Source organism: Sturnira hondurensis, unplaced genomic scaffold (genome assembly GCF_014824575.4).
Source record: "Sturnira hondurensis isolate 20B ecotype Veracruz unplaced genomic scaffold, ASM1482457v3 Scaffold0024661, whole genome shotgun sequence".
NCBI classification, from domain to species: domain Eukaryota; kingdom Metazoa; phylum Chordata; class Mammalia; order Chiroptera; family Phyllostomidae; genus Sturnira; species Sturnira hondurensis.
This window is the reverse complement of record NW_028097292.1, coordinates 243,785-262,663: the sequence shown is the minus strand read 5'-3', so window position 1 is coordinate 262,663 and position 18,879 is coordinate 243,785. Positions and strand designations below refer to the sequence as shown.

Below are 18,879 nucleotides of genomic sequence, written 5' to 3'. Positions count from 1 at the left end.
ATTAAGGCTAAGAGAGGTGGAGTGAATTCACTCCAGTACCAGAAAAGCAATAGAGCCAGTTTTCAAACCCTATCTTAATCAGCTCAAGGAATACTCTCTGGAGTAAGTTTTTCCTAACTACACACCTCCCCAGTTGGACCTTGTCCTCCAGGCCCCCACGGCACCCTATGGTGGGTCCATTCTGTCACTGCACATTCTGTCACCTTGCACAGCTACCACTGATTTCTAATTCTGTCACTAGACTGCCAGGGACTTGAGAGCAATGACGAGTCTGATTCATATTGTTAGTCCCATTCTCTAATATAAGGGATAACATATACTACAGGATTCAATAAGTATTTGTTGAATGAATGAACAAAGGAAAATAGCAAGAGCACCAACAGGTTAATAACTTTTCAGAATACAAAAATAGAAATAATAGACCTATCCAATGTCCAGGAAAAGCATAACTTTCCATCCTTAGGTTCCTCACCCAGAATTGCAGCATAATTATTTCCCCCCCAAATTCTGTAGCCTTAGATTCATCACCCTCAATGTTTGCAGAAAAGACCCAAAGAGATGCTGTTCCTCCTGGAGGACTTAAAAGTTACCTTCCAATTGTTGCCATCAGAAGATGGCTTGCAATTATAATTTAGAATTTGGTGCTTTGAACTTTTTCAAGCTCTGGTGGTTATTGGTTCAGGATTGAGTCCCAGGAGTGGGATAACTGGGACAAAGGATATGAATCTCTTTATTGCTCTTACTTCATATTGCCAAATCACTTTCCAGTGAGAGATCGTGCCTACTTACCCTGAAGAACAGTCTGAAACTTAGCCCCAAGGAAATACAGATCTTGCCTGTCTCAGTTGCTGGTTTTAATTTCCCCTTTCTGCAGTGGCTTGTTAATATTAGTTCTGACCTTTGGGGCAATGTGAACACATGGTTAGCCTGAAGAGAAAAGGCTCCGGGTGGCTCAGAAACTTCTTTGGCAACTACAACAGCTGATATTTCAACAAAGCACACACACACACCTCTTACCAAGGATACTTCCCCAGCCTTCCCAGGAAACCAACCAAAGGCTCCAGGCTCCCTCTTTGACGCCACCCACTGGACCCATTTGGGGATTCTAAATAGAAGAGGACTGACTGTGTTTGGGGATAAATAGCGATGGAAGGAAAAACCTTTAGGAGAACAGGTAGGTGAAACAACAAATGAGTAACACAAATCCCTATCTGTTCTTTAGGCTGTCTGGAAAGTTTTTGGGTTGGGTGTTTGTTTGTTTGTTTGTTTTTGCATAGGTGGTCACTTGAAGTGTGAATTAAAGGCTGTGAGAAAGTTAGGGGAAAGATGATACCTATTTCTAATTATCTATCTACCTATCATCCTTCTGACCTGTCTTTGTGGGACACTATCCCAAAGGGTAGTTCCCTAGTGCTTTCAGAAGTCTCTCTAACTTGCTCTACTTCACTTTTGAATGACCTGGGTGATAGAGATTTTATCTCTTCCCCCAGTGTATGAGGTAGAGCTGGTTTGCTGTGGCACTTGAACAAGCTTTTTAGCTTCTCTGGGTTTCAATAGTCTTCTCACTAAAATGGAAATTGAAGTCTTTAACCTATTCCCTTAGAGGACTGTCTAGAGGTGAAGAGGAATGGAAGGACAGGAACCAATGCTCTTTGTAGATATTTCAAGACTTCTATGCTCTGCCTGTCATTAGTGATCCTGACTTTTCTGTAGCCTCAGCATGCAGTACCACCCACAACCCTCTAGTTGCTCTTCTCCCCGAGTGACTATGGTCTGTGAAGCCACACCTAGACCTAGAATGCACCAAGCTTGGATCCAAGGCATGGGGCTGAAAGTAGTGGAGGATGGTAGACCAAGGAGGTGGCTAAGGAAGAAATAGATCCTAGACTGCTGCCACAGAAGACCTGATAATTACATATAGGCACCTGACCTGTAAGCACATGGTCAATCTCCCCTCTCCAAATGCATTCACACCCACACACCCCAAGAATTACCAATAGGGAGACCCCATTGGTGAGTTTGCTACCCATCAGTCCTGTCTTGATACTGCTTTTAATGGGATTCTCTAACAAACCTTGTACTTTGGGAGGATGATCAGGATCTGTGGGCCTCAGGAAGTCACACCGAATGCTTTTCCTCCCCAGAGTTAACCCCATTTTAGAATTTGTGGCTCAGCTTTTGGTGTTGAGTGAGTCTCTGGTACTGAGTGAACCCTTGTTCTTTAACCAGTTAATTGGACCTTTGCAGGGAATATGTCCTTCTTTTATGTATTCTGTTCTGCCCCATTCAAGGCTGAGAAACTTTCTAGATGCCACGTTCTGTCTTCAACCAAATTAGTTCCCCTACTCAGGGTCCTGCATAGCTCTCTGTGTAACATGTACCTTGTTAAATGGGGATTATTTGTCTAAAAGTTTATCTCATCTAGGGCAAAGAGATGTTTAAAAGTATACAAACACTCATTAAGCAAGTGTCTCCTCTATTCCAGAGCCTTAACTGGACACTGGAGAAACAGATCACAGATAGCTGAGATCCAGTTCTTATTCTCAAGGATTTCATAGTCTAGTAGGGAAGTAGACAAGTGAAACACAGGTGGATACTTGCTGAGACAGATGGAAGGATATAGACAATATGAGAACCAAACACAAAACATGTACTGATAATACAGAGAAGTTTTTCAAGAGGAGGTGAACATTGAACCAGATCTTGAAGAGTGAGTTGTATCTTGCTGAGAATGGAAGGGAAAAGAAGGCATTCCAGGCTAAGCAAAGGCCTGGAGGCAAAAATTAATGCATGGCATGTTTTGGGCCCAGTGAGTCAGCCAGCACAGTTTAAGCATGGGGATCTAAAGAGATACATACTGGAGAGGTAGGTTGGGGCTTGACTGACAAGAGCCAGGCTCAGGCCTTTCCATAAGGCTTGTTTAGTTCTCCTGCTTCTGGGACCAGAATTGTTAACAGTGGTCAAAATAAATCAATAAACAGCCAATTTCAGGCAGTTTTAAGTTGGGTTTTCAAGACTGGATCCTAGGTTTATCATTTCAGCCTGCTAGCTCCCTATATCATATTTCCTGGTGCTAAAATTATCTTTCTGCCTCTTGGCAGGACCATAAGAACAAAACTGTAAACAGAAGAGGGTTCATGTTGACTGGCTTGATTACCTTGGACAAGCCCCTCCCCCTCTCTAGAGTTCAGTTTCCCTGTGAGGCTAGGGAGGATGTTTGTAAGGAGCAATTAGGATAAGAAATATGTTGCTGCTTTGGCAAACATACATTTAAAGAGTTATTAAGATTAGCATTAGCAGAGTGATATTAATTAAGAGACTTATTAGAATTTAAGAGAGTTACATGTCTCTCAAAGTCTAGTCCTGAGACTAAACGTTCCAAGCTAAACTGGAAGACCACATTCTTAAATCAAGCTAGATTGATTAATTAATCAAAGAAAAGCCCTGGACTGGGAGAAATCCAGTGCTCAGTGTTCTAGTCCTGACTTGGTGACTTATTTGCTATAGGACTTTAGGAAAATACTTCCCCACTCTAGGCCTCCATTTCCTTACCTGAGAGGGTTGGATGAGAAATTTCTAGGAGGCTTCAAAAAACCAAAAAAGTAAAAGTGAATTCCTCTTTCTAGTTGATTGGGAGGAGTTCTTTATTTATTATAAATGCTAATCCTCTGTCATAATGTTGTAAATTTCCTTTACCAAGTGTTTCCTGTATGCTCAGCATTACCTTTGCCAAAGAGATGTCTGACCATTTACTTCACAAAGGGGATCACAGTGTTAGGTGATATATATATTGAGCTTTTCCCAGGTTGCTTTACATGTATTAACATGTTGAATCTTCAACAACCATAAACAGGTAGCTACTCTTACCAAATTAAAAAAACTGAAGTACTGAAAAGTTTGTCTTCTGCCCTGGGTCTCATAACAAGGGGCACAGGTGGGATTCCATTTGGGCAGTGTGGCTCCAAGAGCCCGTTGCTCTTAATCTCTGTGATCCGCTGCTTCAGGAGATTCATTTACATGGGCAGGCTGTGAAATGTATTGAAAGTTTGGTATGATTTATACACAACAACTGGAAGGAATCTAACCCTTGTGTAGACTAGGACACTGAGGATGTACTTTAAGGAACTTCTTAAAAGGCAAAGTGTATCTAAGAGCATTGGAGGGTAGGAACTGGAGATTTCTATTCCCAAGAGATTGCCCCTGTGTAACCCAACTCTGTGGAAGAAAGTTGAGCTTTCTCGTAGCCAATCAGCAGAGGTTCACCAGGGGGTGGGAAGGCAAAAGAATGAAGTAAGAGAACACTTGGACATCTTCCAGGTAAGCTGTACTTTTAAATGAGGTCCACACATAAAAGCCTCAATACAACTAGGAGAAGAAAGAGGGTGGAGATATCAGGGTAGATGTCCTACTTTGGGTCCATTGCTTCCTGCTCCTCATACTCAGCTTGCTGCAGCTTCCATTCTAAACCTCCATTCCTATGGCTTGGCATGAGGAACTTTAGCCAGGTTCTGAATAAGGTCCCACCTGATAGCTGCTGGCAGCCATGTGGGAAGCACTTGCCATCTCTCCCCCAGCAATGGCTGCACTCATTCCTCTTCCCAGAGGTGTCAGGTTTACTTTGATTTATTTAGCCTCAGCTGAAGAGAACATAAGATGATTGAATAGTGCCCATCTCTCCAAGAGTGCCCCAGGCAGCACATTTTAAGAGGAGAGGGCCTCCAATAGGAAAGGCAGAAGAATTCAGGGAAAGACAAGTGTTATGATGCCGTTTTGTAGGGGAGGGTGGGCTGGTAAGGTAGTAGATCTCCCACTTCCAGTTTGGGCCTTTGACTGCTAGATCAAAACATCGCATTTTTTCATTAGGGACTATGTATGTTTGTACTTGGGAAACTTGCATTTCTGATGTGAATCTCAGTTTCCAGATTGAAACTTGACATTCTACTTGGGCCTGTATTTTATTTCAAAGCTGTGAAAGCTACTGAGACCTACTTCCAACACCTTTGCCCCCCCACCCTACACAGGGTGTAAGCACATGATCTTTGGTCTTTTATTTGCATACTCTAATAGTCCTGTCTTCATTGGAGGGAAGTGGCTGGCCAGACCTCTGCTCTCTTGCTGGCCGCCCTCCTTTGCTGGAAGGAACTTATCTCCTATGTACACAGCTCTTAGAGTTCAGAGGCCTCTGCTGACCTCTGCCCAACCTCTCCCTCTCTGCACTCAAGCCCTCACTGGTACATAGAAGAGCAAAAGCAGGCAAGGACTAGGGGAAAGGAAAGGAGGCTGGAGACAGGCTGCCAGAGAGTTCAGAAGCCAGCTCATCTCCCTGTCCCCACTCTGTCCACCTGCTGCTGTGGCCACAGCAACAGAAGAGGCAGTTAGCAAGACAAGAAGTCCCAGTCCATAAGGCCTGGTATCTTACGGACATTGGTGTCATTAGCTGTGGCACCTAAGATGTCTCAGGATATGGAAGAACTCACCCAGACCAGGTTGCAGAAGATCTGGATTCCACACAGCAGCGGCAGCAGTGGGCTGCAACGGAGGAGGGGCTGTAAGTGGGGTTTGCTTCCATAGGCTTCAAGGTGGTGGTGGTAAAGTGGGTATAGAAAAAGAGCAAAGGCATGCCCCCCATCCACTCCCACCCCAACTGAACACTGGAATAGATGTGCAGCTAGATAAAGTAGCTGTAAGATAACAAGAGGCTAATGTCAGAAAAGGTAGAGAGAGAATGAGAGAAAGACAAAAAGAGAGAGATAAAGACAGAAGAAATGAGGATTGGATCAAGATCATTTAATCAGAGGAGTTTTTGCCTAGGAACTTTTCTTCCTCATTTCCAGCTTAGTTAGAATGCTTCTTGTTTGAAATTTGACATTTATAGTTTGGAACTGTTCAGTGCTTGGCCTAGAATGTTCCATTTTGGTGATCTCAGTGAAATGTTTGGAAATTGGTCCTGTCTGATAGTGCATGGATATGATACGGTGATGGTCCCTAGAACCTTTTCTTGGGGACAGGTGCTAGGTACACAATAGTACCATGTCGTTGATCAGTATTGCTCCTCCCCTTTCTCAAGCCTCTTCTGATAAACCTATACCTGACTCAGTTGGGAAAGGCTGGATGTTCTATCTCCTGCATTGTGTTCTTGGCACAAATGGACACTTGCTGCTCTCCCCAGAGAGAGAGGAGACACTCAGTCTTCTTAGGGACAGTCTGTTTGTGTGGTGTTCACTTTGAAAATTAAAGAAAAAGGAGGGGCAAAAGAGAAGCAAACGAAACTTGTAAAAATATTTTTTGAAAACTGCAGTATACCATTTCCCATAGATAATGGGGGACAGTTGTGAACTAAGGTACTTCCAGCACAAGGATTATGGCCTGAGGAGCCATAAGGTGGGCAGAGATAAAACAGCTGTGGACGGTTGGACTGAGACAACTCAAGGACAAGCTGACCAAGCCTCCACTATGCTAGTGCTACAGAAGGTCCAGTCATGTCTAGTCAGAGTGGGGGGAGAGGTAGTTGCTTAGAGGAGCCAGGAAGATGTAGGATGTTAAATACAGTATATAGTATATAGGGTTTGGATGAAGGAAGAAGAGAAAGAGGGGGAAATACCTCATGTTCTCCTTTCTCCTCCTCTCCACCGGCAGTTTTACTCACTCATTTGGAGATCTAGGAACCTGGATGAGACAGAATTACATCTCACTCTCACCCACCCAGACACTCTCAGTCCTTTCTAAGGGACTGTTGGGTTGAGCTGGCATGCAGGCAAGCCACTCTGAATACCTGTGTTCTCCAGAGTTAGGATCCTTATATTTCTGGGAACTTTTTTCAAGTTGGAGAAATAATATACACCAATCACCTAATATAGTCTCTGTCACATAAAGGATGCAGAATAAATATGTGCTCACTTTAGTTCTGAGCCTCCCTTTCCTCAACTGTAAAACAAGATTAATACCTACCTTCCCATATTGTTGGGCCGATTCAGTGATTCAGATGTTCTGGATTTAGACTGCCTAGGTTTGAGTCCCAGCTCCTGCCTCTGTGGCCTTAGACAAGTCTCTTAACTTCTTTGTCCTTCCATTTGCTCATCTGTAAAAAGAAGTTAGTAATAGTGTTATTGTGAAGATTAGATAGATAAAGTATACAAAACCCTTAGAAGAGTGCCCAGCTTATAGTAAGCACCTAATAAATGTTATTATTTAAATAAGAAGGTGGGTGTGTGGTCTTTTTCCCATCATATCCCCAGCTTCAAGCCCAGAGCATGGCATATAGAGATGCTCAGTAAAAACAGTCATTCTGTTACTTTCACTCTACCACTCACAATAGCCAAGCATGGGGCTCTGTATGCGCAAGGCTAAGGCATTCATTGAATAATGTCAGACCACAAATGCAATAAACTTAGTGTGTGCTACATCCTGCCTGAGCAATGTCTGCCTCTTTTTTTTTTTTTGCTGAGGGGACCAGGTTATTTACCCCAGAAATACTTGAATCATCTTGTGCTTGGAGTATCCTCTCCAGAAGACCTGCCTGGCCCCAAAGAGGGTCACGGGGGAGGGGAGCTACTCAATCACTTAATGAGGTTGTTCTGAGGATTAAATGCATTAACATGTATAAAGTGCTTGAACAGCTGTGTATATTCACTGTGACTTGTTTTTCTCGTCCACTGTTATGTTTTGTTGGCCATCTATATCATTACTGGATGCGATTGTAGTTTGTTTATTCTTTTTTGCCTGTGTAATATTACACTTTGTGAATATCCACAGCTTATTTATCCATCTTAATGTTCATGAGTATTTATGTAGTTTCTAGTTTGGGGTTATAAAATGCAATTAAATAAAATGAAATGCTGTCCTCATAAATTTTGGAATCAGCTTTTCAAGTTACACACAAAAACACATACACACTGACAAAATTTGGGGGATTTCGATGGGAATTACATTCAATCTATAGATCAATTTAAGGAGAGTTAAGATCTTTGCAATATTGAGTCTTCTGTAAACATGGTGTGTCTCTCCATCTATTTAGACTTTTTTCATGTCATTTGAGTAAAGTTTTGTAATTTAAAAGGGCTTCCACATCATTGCAAGAAATTTTTGCTTATTTTTGTTGCCAATTTTTAAAATATCTTTTTAGAAAATTATTTTTACAGCAGTTAATTGCTAATCTATATAAATATAATTGGTTTTTGGATATTGCATTGGTAACTAGCAAACCTGATCTAATAATTGATTTTGATGATTTGTATGTAAATGACAGTTTTGTTTTTCTTACTCCAATCCTCATATTTTTGATTCACTTTTTCTTATATTACTGCACTGCTAGGACCTCCTACCTCCAATACACACATATCATTTTTAATACAATGTTGAATAGAAATATTAATAGTGTACATTACGTTGATCCTAATTTTAAAGGGAATGCTTTTAAAGTTTCACCATTGAGTAAATTTGCTGTAGATTTTTTTTATTTAATTCTTATTCAAGTACAGTTTTCTGTTTTATATTCCCTGCCCTGCTCCCCCGAGTGCTTCCCCACCTCCCTCCCATTTCCACCCCCCACCTTAGTTATTGTCCATGTGTCCTTTATACTTGTTCATGTGAGTCCATCCCCTTTTCCCCTGTGATTCTCTCCCCTCTCCCCTCTGGTCCCTGTCAGCCTGTTCCATATTTGAGTGTCTTTGGTCACATTTTGCTTGCTTGTTTGTTTTGTTGTTTAGATTCCTGTTAACGGTGATATCCTATGGTATTTGTCTTTCACTGCTGGCTTATTTCGCTCAGCATAATGCTTTCCAGTTCCATCCATGATGTTGCAAAGGGTGGGAGCTCCTTCTTCCTTTCTGCAGCATAGAATTCCATTGTGTAAATGTACCATAGCTTTTTGATCCAATCATTTACCGATGGGCATCTAGGTTGCTTCCAACTCTTGGCTATCATAAATTGTGCTGCTATGAACATCAGGATGCATAAGTTCTTTTGGATTGGTGTTGCAGGGTTCTTAGGATATACTCCTAACAGTGGAATTGCTGGGTCAAAAGGCACGTTCATTTTTAGTTTTCTTAGAAAATCCCATACTGTTTTTCATAGTGGTTGTACCAGTCTGCAATCCCACCAACAGTGAACTAGGGTCCCCTTTTCCCCACAACCTCTCCAGCACTTGTTATTTGTTTCTTTGTTTATGATAGCCATGCTGACTGGTGTAAAGTGGTATCTCATTGTGGTTTTAATTTGCATCTCTCTGATAGCTAGCGATATCCAGCATCTTTTCATGTGTCTCTGGCTCCTCTGTATGTTCTCCTTGGAGAAGTGTCTGTTCAAGTCCTTTGCCCATTTTTTAATTGGGTTGCTCGTCTTCTTTGAGTGGAGTCGAGTGAGTTCTTTGTATATTTTGGAAATTAAACCTTTGTCTGAGGTATCATTGGCAAATATGTTTTCCCAAACTGTTACTTCTTTTTTTATCTTAATACTGTTTTCCTTAGCCCTGCAGAAGCTTTTTATTTTGATGAGATCCCATTTGTTTATTCTTTCCTTTATGTCCCTTGCTCTAGGTGACATATCAGTAAAAATATTGCTGCGTGAAATATCTGATATTTTCCTGCAAATGCTCTCCTCTAGGGCTTTAATGGTTTCATGGCTTATATTTAAGTCTTTTATCCACCTTGAATTTATTTTGGTGTATGGTGTAAGTTGGTGCTCGAGTTTCATTTTTTTGCATGTAGCTGTCCAGTTCTCCCAACACCATTTGTTGAAGAGGCTGTCTTTACCCCATTTTATGTGACTGCCCCCTTTGTCGAATATTAATTGACTGTAGAGAGTTGGGTTTATTTCTGGGTTTTCTATTCTTTTCCATTTGTCTATGTGCCTGTTTTTATGCCAGTACCAGGCTGTTTTGATTACAGTGGCCTTATAATACAGTTTGATATCAGGTATTGTGATCCCTCCTACTTTGTTCTTCTTTCTCAAAATTGCAGCTGCTATTCGGGGAATTTGCTGTAGGTTTTTGTAGATAACATTTAACAGGGTAAAGAAGTTCAGTTTATCTTTAAAAAAAGAAATTCAGTTTATTCTTAATTTGCCAATAGGATTATTTTGAAATGAGTAGATATATTTATTAATGGCTTTCTGTATTCACTGAGATGATGTGTTGGTTTTACACTTTAATCTGTTAAGGTGAATCACATTAGAGATTTTTTTATTGTGTTGAACTAATCTTACAGTCCCATGAAAACTAAAAACTGCTTGGATTTAGTTCATTAATATTTTTTTCAGAAATTTGAGATTTGTTCATAAATGAGATTGGTCTGTAATTTTTCTCATTCTCTATTTCTCTATTCAATTTTGGTGTCATAAAATGAAGTGGGAACTATTTTCTTTCATTCTATGTTATGACAGAGGTGGTTCAAGGAACTATTTGTTCTTTAAGTATTTGGCACAATTTTGAGGCCTGGTGTCTTCTTCAGAAGAAGTATTTGAACTAATATAATCTTTTAAATAATTATTGAATCACTCCAGTTTGCTATTTCTGCTTGTCAGTTTTGTTAAGTTATGCTTTTCTAGAGTTAATTCTATTTCACACCACTTTTCAAATTTGTTTGCTTAAAGTTCCTATCTTCATATTTTTAAAAAATCTGTTGTATTTGCAGTTATCTCCTCTTTTGTCCTAATATTATTCATTTGTACTTTCTCTTTTATCTTCCTGATCAATCTTTCCAGAAGTTTGCTACTCTTATAAGTATTTTTTAAATAACTGACTTTTGGCTTTTTGATTCTTTCTGTATATCTTTGTTTTTTATTGAACTGTTTTCCTTATCATTATCCTACTTCTTTTGTTTTCTTTTGATTTATTCTACTGTTCTTTTTTAACCTTTGGAGTTGGATGCTCAGTTCATCAATTTTCAGACGTTCTTTAATTAAATATAAGTATCTGATGCTATTATTGGCCTACTAAACAGAACTGTTATTCCACAGATGCACAATTGTATGGTCATATGAATTTGTAAAATATTTCCAGAAAATTAAGTAAGTAAGCATGGCTCCAGGTTTCTTAGTTTCCCTGCCACTTAGTCAGTTGTCCCGGTCATCTCAGTGCCTTTTCCAGGATGGTTGGGCCTTACCCCTTATCATCTTGCAACTAAAGGGTTAATTTCTAGCATAGCAGGAGGCCTCCTGTAATCTCTGCCAGACCTTGTGCAAGGCAAGCTTCTGTTTTAACAGATCAGTGCCCTTTCTATTTCCAGGCTGATTTCACTCTCTTCACAGAACAAATTTTGTGTGATTTTAATTCTTTGAAATCTACCGACACTTGCCTTATGGTCCAGCTGTTAGACTCTAACATATGAAAGTTTTTGGTGAATGTTCCATGAGCACTTGAAAATAATGTACATTTTACAGTTCAGCTCAATGTAGTATATACTTAAGTTGTGTTTGTTTATCTAGTACAAATGCTCTATATTTTTCTGTGGCTTTGGATGCTTATTGATATGCAAATTTTATTAATATTTTCTTGTAACTATGTCAGTTTTGAAGCTTTGTAAATAATTACACATAAGTTTAGAGTTGTTATATCTTCCTGGCAACGTGAAGATTTTATTGATGTATAAGGAGTTTATTTATTTCTGGTTTAATATCATTGGTATTTTGCCTTGCAGGAGCTTATTTCCAATATTAATAAGCATATATTATTTCTATTTAGCTTAATATTTGCCCAATATATCTTTTCCTATACATGTTTAAATTTTTTAATAGAAATATAATTTACATACCTTAAAGTACCATTTTAAAATGTACAACTTATCCCTGACTGGTGTGGCTCAGTGGATTGAGTGCAGACCTGCAAACCAAAGGGTCACCGGTTTGATTCCCAGTCTAGGTCACATGCCTGTGTTGTGGGCTGGGTCTGCTGTGGGGGGCATGTGAGAGGCAACCACACATTAATGTTTCTCTTCCTGTCTTTCCCCTTCCCTTCCCCTCTCTCTAAAAATACATAAATAAAAATTTTAAGAAAGTACAACTTAGTAGTTATTAGTATATATTTTATATAAATTATATTTTATTATTTATGCTGTTACAGTTGTCCCACTTTTTCCCCTTTACCCCTCCTCAACCAAACACTCCCCATTCCCTTGCTCCTGAGATAGCCTTCCTGACTTTCACCCACTACACATGGGTATGAGACCAACCCCTTCTGCATCTCCACCCTTCTTACCAGTTGGTTTCTTCCTTAATTCTGTAAGTTGTAGAACTTCCATTCAGCTTGATTACTGGTGGTTCTGAATGATGGTTGTTCTATAATTTAGTCATAATTTTGATGTTGTTATGCAAAGAGGTAAGCCATGTTTACCTACCCTGCCACCTTAGCTTTCTTGGTTGTATGTTCACATGGTTGTATAGCATCACCACTAATTCCAGGACATTTCATCACCCCCAGAAGAAACCACATACCCGTCAGAATTATTGCAGATTCTCCTCTCCCCTCAGCCCCTGGCAACCACTAATCTACTTATTGTTTCTGTAGATTTGCCTAGTCTGGACATTTCATATAAATGGAATCAACCCTTTTGTACTTGGCTTCTTTCATTGGGCATAATATTTTTAATGTTTATCCATGTTGTAACATGTATAGGTACTTCATTCTTCTTAATGGCTGAATAATATTTCATGTATGGATATACCACTTTTTGTTTTCCATTCATAAATTGATGGGCATTTAGGTTGTTTTCAATTCTGCCTTCTATGAATAATGTTGCCATGAACATTCTTGTACAACTTTTTGTTTGAACATATGTCTTTACTTTGCTTGGATATATACCTAGGAGTGGAATTACTGAGTCATGTGGTAATTATCTACAGTAGTGTACCCTTATCCTCAGGGGATATGTTCTAATACTTCAGCAGATGCCTGAAATGACAGATAGTACAAAACCTATATATATTGTATATATGCTATATTTTCCCTACACATATATACCTATGATAAAGGTTAATTTACAAATTAATCTCAGTAAGAGATTAACAATGGCTAGTGAGAATAAAATCAGCATAACATATACTGTAATAAAAGTTATGTGAATTTGGTCTCTCATAATATCTTATTGTACTATACTTACCTTTTCCACTGAAGGAAACACTTTCCAGTTTCTTTTGGCGTATCCCAATTGCCAGCAACACTCTTTCTCTTTTTCTTTTCTTCTTTTTAATTACTTTATTGTTGTTCAATTACAGTTGTCTGCATTTTCTCCCCACCACTCAGCAACAGTATTCTCGTGCTTTGTGCCATTATTAAGTAAAATAAGGTTTACTTGAGCACTAGAACTCTGATATCATGATGTCGATTTGATAATTGGCATGCTTACCAATTAAGTGACTAACAGGCAGATAGAGTACACAGTGTGGAGATGCTGGGCAAAAGTATGATTTGTGTCTTGGGCAGGATGGAGCTGGATGGTGTGACATTTCATCATGCTACTCAGAAAAGTATGCAATTTTGAGCTTATGAATTGTTTATTATTGGAATTTTCTATTTAATATTTTCAGATGATGGTTGAGCATGGGTAACTGAAATCCCGGAAAGCAAAACCCAGCATTAATGGGGACCACTGTATAATACTTTGAGATGCTGTCAAACTATTTTTCAAAGTGGGTTCACCATTTTATATACCCAAAAGCAACATATGAGGGTTCCAGTTTCTCTACATCCTCACTAACACTTGTCCACTTTTTGTTATAGCCATCCTGAGTGTATATGAAATTTCTCATTGTGATTCTAATTTGAATTTCATTAATTACTAATGATATTGACCATTTTTGTGTATTTATTGGCCATTTCTATACCTTCAGAGAAATGTCTATTCAAATTCTTTGCCCATAAAAAAATTAAGTTGTCTTTTTATTTGTATTGATTTGTAATACTTCATTATATATTCTGGAAACTAAATTCTTATCAGATCTATAAATTGCAAATATTTACTACCATTCTCTGGGTTGTCTTTTTATGTTCTCGACAATATCTTTTGAAGCACAAAAGTTTTTCATTTTGATGGAGTGCAATTTACATATTGTTTCCTTTGTTGCTTTTGCTTTAGGTGTCATGTCCCAGAAAACACCTAATCCAAAATCACAAATATTTATGTATAGTTTTAGCTCTACATTTAGGATTTTGACCCATATGGTATGAGTTAGAGGTCTAGCTTCATTCTCTACATGTGGATAGCCAGTTGTCCCAGCACCATTGGTTGAAGATTAAAGAACTGAATTGTTTTGACCATTGATGAAATTTGACCATAAATTTGAGTTTATTTCAGGGCTCTCTGTTCTATTCCATTGGTTTATATGTCTATCTTTATGCCAGGACCACAATGTATTATTATAGTTTTTTGATTCAGTTTCTAAATTGGGAAGTGTTAGCCCTCCAATTTTGTTCTTCTTTTTCATGATAATCTTGGCTCTTGTAGGCCCCTTAAATTTTCATATGAATTTTAGAATCAGCTTGTCAATTGCTTCAAAGAAGTCACCTGAGATTTTGGTAAGGATTTTGTTGAATTTGTAGACCAACGAGTATCAAAATCTTAACAATTAAGTCTTAGGTCCAAGAACATGGAATGTTGTTCCATTTATTTAGGTCCTTTCCCACCCCGCTCACCTGAGGATATGTTTTTATTGATTTTAGAGAGAAAGGGAGAGAGAGAGAAAGAAACACTGGTGTGTGAGAGAAACATAGATTGGTTGCCTCCTGTACGAACCCACAACTTAGGTACCACTACAAATGTGCCCTGATTAGAAATCAAACCCAAAACCATTTGGCTGATGCTCCAACTGAACTATTTGACCAGGGCCTCTTTTATTTATGTTTCATTATGGATCAGTTAGTTATTTTTTAACTTTATTTTTATTGTTGACACTATTTGCCCACCTCCTCCCAATTCCCAGTGCCCCTTCCCTCTGGCCATCATGTTTTGTAGCTCTTCAACATTGTTAAAATCATATTAGTCATAATAGAATTTTTTAGTGAATTCCTTGGGATTTTCTGTATATATGATCATGTCATCAGCAAACAGAGTACTTTCATTTCTTCCTTTCTGCATGTGTTTTATTTCTTTCTCTTACCTTATTTCCTTAAGTAGAACCTCTAGTACAATGTTGAAAAGATGAGGTAAGAGCAAGCATTCTTCTTTTATTCCTGATTTTAGGGGGATTACATTCAATCTTTCACCATTAAGTGCCATATTAACCATGGGTTTTTCATAGATGTCCTTTATTAGATTCAGAAACTTCTGAAGTGTATGACATTACATGATTTTCAGAGACCTAACCATTCTTGCACTCCTATAATACAGCTAACTTGGCAATGGTGTATAATCTTTTTTGTACTTTGCTGGATTCAATTTCTAGTATACTGTTAAGGATTTTTGCATCTATATTCATAACATATTGCTCTGTGATTTTCTTTCCCTCTGATATCTTTATCTGCATTTGCTATCACAGAAGTACAGGCCTCAAGGAATGATGTGGAAAGTATTTCCCTCCTCTTCTATTTTTCAAAAGACCTTTTGAAGAATTGTGTTACCATATTTTTTGGACTATAAGATGCACTCCCCCCAAATTTGGGAGGAAAATGGGGGTGCATCTTGTAGTCCCAGTATAGCATACCTGGCTTGCTATGGGGCAGGGGGGCAGCGGCCTATGTTATTTGTGTTATTAAATATTTTACTACATTTTTTCCTTCAAAAACTTTTTTTCCTATTTTCCTCCTCTAAAACCTATGTGTGTCTTAAGATTCAGTGCATCCTACAGTCTGAAAATTTTGGTAATTCTTTACATGTTTGGTGGACTTCATCAATGTATCCATCTAATCCTGGACTTTTCTTTGTGCCAAGTTATTTTGGGGTGTTTTGTTGTTGTTGTTGTTGTTGTTGTTGTTGTTGTTATTCAATCAGTCTCTACTTGTTATAGAGCATTTCAGTTTTCTTTTCTTCTTGAGTCCATTTTGGAAGTTTGTGTTATTCTAATAATTTGTCCATTTCATCTAAGTCATCTATTGCATTAACATATAGTTGCTAATAATAAATACTTCCATATAATTCTTTTTATTTGGTTGAAGTAGCAATATTTCCTCTTTCATGTCTGAATTAATTAATTTGAGTTTTCCCTTTTTTTCTTGGTCAATTTAACTGAAGTTTGTTGAGTTTGCTAATCTTTTTACACGTGACCTTAGCCAAAAGGCTGAGAAGCGAGAGCTAATCTTTTTAATGAACCAACTTTTGGTTTTATTCATTTTTTCTAATGCTTCCCTATTCTCTAGTTATTATATCCTTCCTTCTGGTTCACATATATATTTTTGAATTTCCCAAAGTTCACTCTGATATTAAGTTTTACTTTCACTCCATTATGATTGGAGAACATACTTTATATTATTTCAGTTCTTTTAAATTTATTGAAGCTTGTTTTTATAGCTTAGAATATAATCTATCCTGGAAAATACTCAATTTGCACTTAAGAATAATGTGTATTCTGCTGTTTTGGGTTGGAGAAATTTATAGATATCTATTAGGATTATTTTGTGGTTAGTGTTTTTAAGTCTCTGTTTTTCTGTTGGTCTCTGTAGATGTTCTATTCATTATTAAAAGTGGAGTATTGAAATCTCCAACAACTGTCATTGAATTGTCTATTTATTCCTGAATTGTATCAGTTTTTGCTCCACATATTTGGGGACTCTGTTCATAGGCATATATATTTGCAATTACTATATGTATTGGATGGATCAATACTTTTGCCATTATAAAAGGTGCCTACTTATTTCTAGTAATATTTTTATCATCTAATTTATGTGATATTAGTATAGCACTCCAACTTTCTTCTAGTTGCTGTTTGCATGGTGTACTTTTAAAGTTTTTTTAGCTTTCAGCCTATTGTATCTTTGAATCCAAATTTTAACTTCCACAGAAAGCATACAGTTACATCTTGTTGGGTCTTTTAAAAATCCAATGAAATTTTTTTACCTTTTGATTGGATTGCTTAATCTATTTACATTTATTTTTGTAATTGATGTCATTGAATTTTTAAATTTTTAAAAAATTACACTTGACATTTAATACATGTTTCAGGTGTACAGCATAATGGTTAGACATTTATATAACTTACAAAGCGATACCCCCAATAAGTTCTGCACCCACCTGGCACCATGTATAGTTATTACAGTATTATAGACTATATTCCCTAAGCTGTACTTTACATTCCCATGACTATTTTGTAATTGCCAAGTTGTACTTCTTAATCCCTTCACTTTTTTCACCTAGTCCCCAAATCCCCTCCCATATGGCAACTATAAGTTTGTTCTCTGTATGTATGAGTGTGTTTCTGTTTAGTTTGTTTAGTTTGTTTTTTAGATTCCACATATAAATGGAATAATTAATGTAGTATTTGTGTTTCCCTATCTGATGTATTTCACTTAGCATAATGCCCTCTAGGTCCATCCCTGTTGTCTCAAATGATTTTATTATTTTATATGACCAAGTTTATACATATATATAGATATATCACATCTTCTTTTGCATTTGCTTTTTTAAAAATTTTTTTCCAATTTTTTAATTTAATTATTTTTCAAGTACAGTTTTCTGTCTATTACTCCCATCCCATCCCACCCCCCCGTGCTCCCCCCCCCGCCATTCTCACCCTTCTCAGTTGTTGTCCATGTATCCTTTATATATGTTCCTCTAAATCCCTCCCCTATTTCCCCTGAAATTCCCTCCCCTCTCCCCTCTGGTCACTGTCAGCCTGTTCTCTATTTCAGTGTCTTTGGTTATATTTTGCTTGCTTGTTTGTTTTGTTGTTTAGCTTCCTGTTAAAGGTGAGATCATATGGTATTTTTCCTTCAACATCTGGCTTATTTCACTCAGCATAATGCTTTCCAGTTCCATCCATGATGTTGCAAAAGGTAGGAGCTCCTTCTTTTTTCTGCAGCATAAAATTCCATTGTGTATATGTACCATAGTTTTTTGATCCATTCATTTACTTACGGGCACCTAGGTTGCTTCCAACTCTTGGCTATTGTAAATTGTGCTGCTATGAACATTGATGTGCATATGTTCTTTGGGATTGGTGTTTTAGGGTTCTTAGAATACAATCCTAGCAGTGGAATTGCTGGGTCAAAAGGCAAGTCCAATTTTAGTTTTCTGAGAAAATTCCATACTGTTTTCCATAATGGTTGTTCCAGTCTACAATCCCACCAACATTTTTACTGATATGTCCCCTAGAGCAAGGAATATAAAGGAAAGAATAAACAAATGGGATCTCATCAAAATAAAAAGCTTCTGCGCAGCTAAGGAAAACAGCATTAAAATAAAAAGGCAACCAACTGTATGGGAAAACATACTTGCCAATGATACCTCAGACAAAGGTTTAATCTCCAAAATATACAAAGAACTCACATGACTGCACTCTAAGAAGACAACTAACCCAATTTAAAAATGGGGAAAGGACTTGAACAGACACTTCTGCAAGGAGGACATACAGAAGATCCAGGGACACGTGAAGAGATGCTCAATATCGCTTGCTATCAGAGAGATGCAAATTAAAACCACAATGAGATACCACTTTACACCGGTGAGAATGGCTGTCATAAACAAAACAATAAACAACAAATGTTGGAGAGGGTGTGGGGAAAAGGGGACTCTGGTCCACTGCATTTGCTTTTTGATTAGAGCATTAGAGCATTCAATCCACTCACATTTAAAATAATTATTGATAGTTATGTAGTTATTGCCATTTTATTAATTGTTTTCTGATTGTTTTTGTAGGTCACCTATGACCTCCACCAAACACTGAAAACTACTGATCTGTTCCATTTCCTATAATTTTGTATTTCCAAGAATGTCATATAAGTGGAATTATATCATATGT

At 37.9% G+C, this 18,879-nt stretch overlaps 1 protein-coding gene across 2 annotated transcripts in view; it reads left to right on the top strand.

Moving 5' to 3' along the window:
- The first annotated feature begins 931 nt into the window (after positions 1–931).
- Positions 932–18,879, top strand: part of PFKFB1 (6-phosphofructo-2-kinase/fructose-2,6-biphosphatase 1) — a 34,304-nt gene continuing 16,356 nt past the window's right edge. The window contains exon 1 of one of the 2 annotated variants that reach the window (XM_037038619.1): positions 932–1,174. In XM_037038619.1, the coding sequence (XP_036894514.1) occupies positions 1,147–1,174 (28 nt within the window). In that variant the 5' untranslated portion in view covers positions 932–1,146. Of the gene's footprint in view, positions 1,175–4,935; positions 5,549–18,879 lie in introns of those variants that run through there. The other variant, XM_037038618.1, reaches the window with a different exon arrangement.